Below are 2,645 nucleotides of genomic sequence, written 5' to 3'. Positions count from 1 at the left end.
CGGTATGTCTGCGGACTTACAACGCTAGAATCCGGGTTTCGATACCCGTGGTGGGCAGAGCACAGATAGCCCATTGTGTAGCTTTGTGCTTAATTTCAAACAAACAAGCAGGGATAATATTTTTTTAAATTTAAGATAACTCAATTTTTGTAGTTTTCACGTGTTTCAATACTTTTTGTAGCATTAAAACTTTCTACAAAGCTATAGCTAGCGAGGTTACGTATATATCGATCCCTACTTGTCTTTATAAAATTATATATTTTATTACTGTGCTTTCATTTCAAATATATTGAAATATATCGGAAGCTTGGTGTTTGAATAGAATCTCATCTTGCATCATTATACCTTTTCTTTAGTCAACTTTAGAGTACTAATTTTATGACTATTATACAATAGAGTAACATTTAACGATAGTAAATTCTGGTTCTATTTGTTTTGCCAGTGAGAAAGCCAGTAATGTATGGATTTTATTCTCCATGTAAAGTCAAGACAGCTTAGTCCGCTATGCGATCATTAGCAGATCAAGTGATGTGTTCACTTCCATCCGTATTTTGTTTGGTTTCTTTTTTCAAGTTCAGCAGCCAGTCCTACATAGCTTTTTTTTTATTTAGCGATACATGTTTTCCTTATACTTGTTTGTATATTTATTTTTATAAGATGGCGTTCGTGTGTTACTAGGTTATAAAGTGTATTCTAAAGTTTTATAAATTTTGCATATAATAATAATAAAATAGGTAGTCAAAGATCGTGAAGACTGTTTTGCTCTGTCAAATTATGATAAAATTATAGTTACTGCTAGAACTAGGTAGGTGCTAGGCCTGTTGTAGAGAGAGGGTGATCAAGAAAAACAAGAAATCTCGGTTTTGGCTATTCGCCGGTTTTCGACTGTGGAACGTTCTGAATAACTGAAAAGCGGCCTATACACCGGAGATATAGCGACTATGCCAGGTAACTCTTCAAAACTAGCTTCTGATGACCTGTATGTGTCTTGATTTTATTATTTTTTACTCCTTTACTTCATACATAATATAGGGGTTGGCTCCCTAAAGACACCATTTGTATAGTGTGCAAAGCATTGAACATTCGACATGTTACAGTCATCTAATGTTAATCTATTATTGGTTGGTAATCCCTATTTCACCCTATACTTACGTTTTTTAAAGGAACACCAGATTTCTGTAAGAAAGCGAATTTCAAGTGGTAATAACATCGTTTACACTAGAATTATGATTTTTTTGTGTGCATCGAATAACAATAAAATAAGTAGTAAAAGATCGTGAAGACTGTTTTTCTCTATCAAATGATGATAAAGTTATAGTTACTGCTAGAACTAGGTGGGCGCTAGGCCTGTTGAAGAAATATGATGATGAATGAAAATAAGAAATCTCGGTTTTGGCTATTCGCCGGTTTTCGACTTTGGGACGCTCTGGATAGCTGAAAAACAGTATATACACCGGAGATAGAGTGATTATGTCAAGTAGCTCTTCATATCTATCTTCTGGTGACCCGTAGAGAAGAAAATCCAGATGGCATTTGTATTGCTTTAATACGAACATCTGTACCATCCCTACTTAGAGAGTGCTAGCACGCTCCCCGATAGTGATATCAAAACCGTGCTATTTGTATGTACTGTGGTATTCTCAGATAAAACCGATTTTCATAAGAGCAATGGAATATGTATGCTGAATAAAAGGAGATTCTACAACATATTTTTTACAGAATTGGTACTTCTGAACGTATCTGAAATTAAGTTCATGAAAATGAAATAAATAGATGGACACAATGTGAGACACAATGAACAATTTTTATTTAATAATACAAACACAGTGTTTATACTTGCTTATAACACTAGACAATCACTTTTACTGGATAGTAAGTTGTTTTCTCTCCGAACTTATTTGATCGAAATCGTATTAATTCTACATTACCTACTTCCTATGTAACACTAGGCTTACCCAAAGTGACTAGTGCTATCGACGTGACCGTCATTTTAATTTGACCTACTATTCGAGAATACTGTTTTCAACATCCTTACACGATGTACAGCATTACAGCCATAAACTTCATGAGCAGACCAAGAGTTGCCTCAAGAGTTTGACAAAGAACAAATATAGCCAGAACAAAATAAACTTAACTTTCTTGACCGCTTTTAATGCAACAACTGCGCATAGTAAAATAATGACAAATTTCAAGTAACACTATCTTAACACAAGAAGGTAGAAAGTGCATGGTATTCTGTATATACCACACCTTTTCTCTCCTCTTCATATTAATCTTAACTTAAAACCAATAAAAGCTACACGTGCATGCATCGTCAAGGAGTACAGTAACTTTCTATTGTGTCTGTAAGTACTTACACGCAACACAAACAATACAACCCTTTGTCAAAGAAGTGCAATAAAATCTTCAATAATGATTCACGTAAATACATTTTTCACCCTATAAATCAAAATATCCTTCAACGATGATTACACCAAATAGATATGCTTTAACAATGAAATCACACAATTTACAATTACAATTTAACAAGGAAGAAAGTACAAAATCAAATCTAAATATATGAGAATATCATACAGTAAACCCTTAATAATTAAGACAAAAATATATTGAACTCCTTAAAAAAAAATAAAAAAGATAGCCCCCCA

The 2,645-nt window shown here is 33.5% G+C and overlaps 1 protein-coding gene across 7 annotated transcripts in view; it reads left to right on the top strand.

The window, feature by feature from the left end:
* The window catches only part of LOC106471452 (mitogen-activated protein kinase kinase kinase 13-like), a 73,075-nt gene that overhangs the window by 16,290 nt on the left and 54,140 nt on the right, over nucleotides 1–2,645 (top strand). For 2 of the 7 annotated variants that reach the window (XM_022400066.1, XM_022400065.1), the window contains exon 1: nucleotides 811–948. The exons of 4 other annotated variants lie outside the window; for them this stretch is intronic. In XM_022400066.1, coding sequence (XP_022255774.1) covers nucleotides 942–948 — 7 coding nt within the window. In that variant the 5' untranslated portion in view covers nucleotides 811–941. Of the gene's footprint in view, nucleotides 1–808; nucleotides 949–2,645 lie in introns of those variants that run through there. One more of the 7 variants, XM_022400070.1, reaches the window with a different exon arrangement.

Source organism: Limulus polyphemus, unplaced genomic scaffold (assembly GCF_000517525.1).
Source record: "Limulus polyphemus unplaced genomic scaffold, Limulus_polyphemus-2.1.2 Scaffold4632, whole genome shotgun sequence".
Taxonomy (NCBI): domain Eukaryota; kingdom Metazoa; phylum Arthropoda; class Merostomata; order Xiphosura; family Limulidae; genus Limulus; species Limulus polyphemus.
Note: the sequence above shows the minus strand (reverse complement) of the source record. Positions and strands in the feature narration are given on the sequence as shown.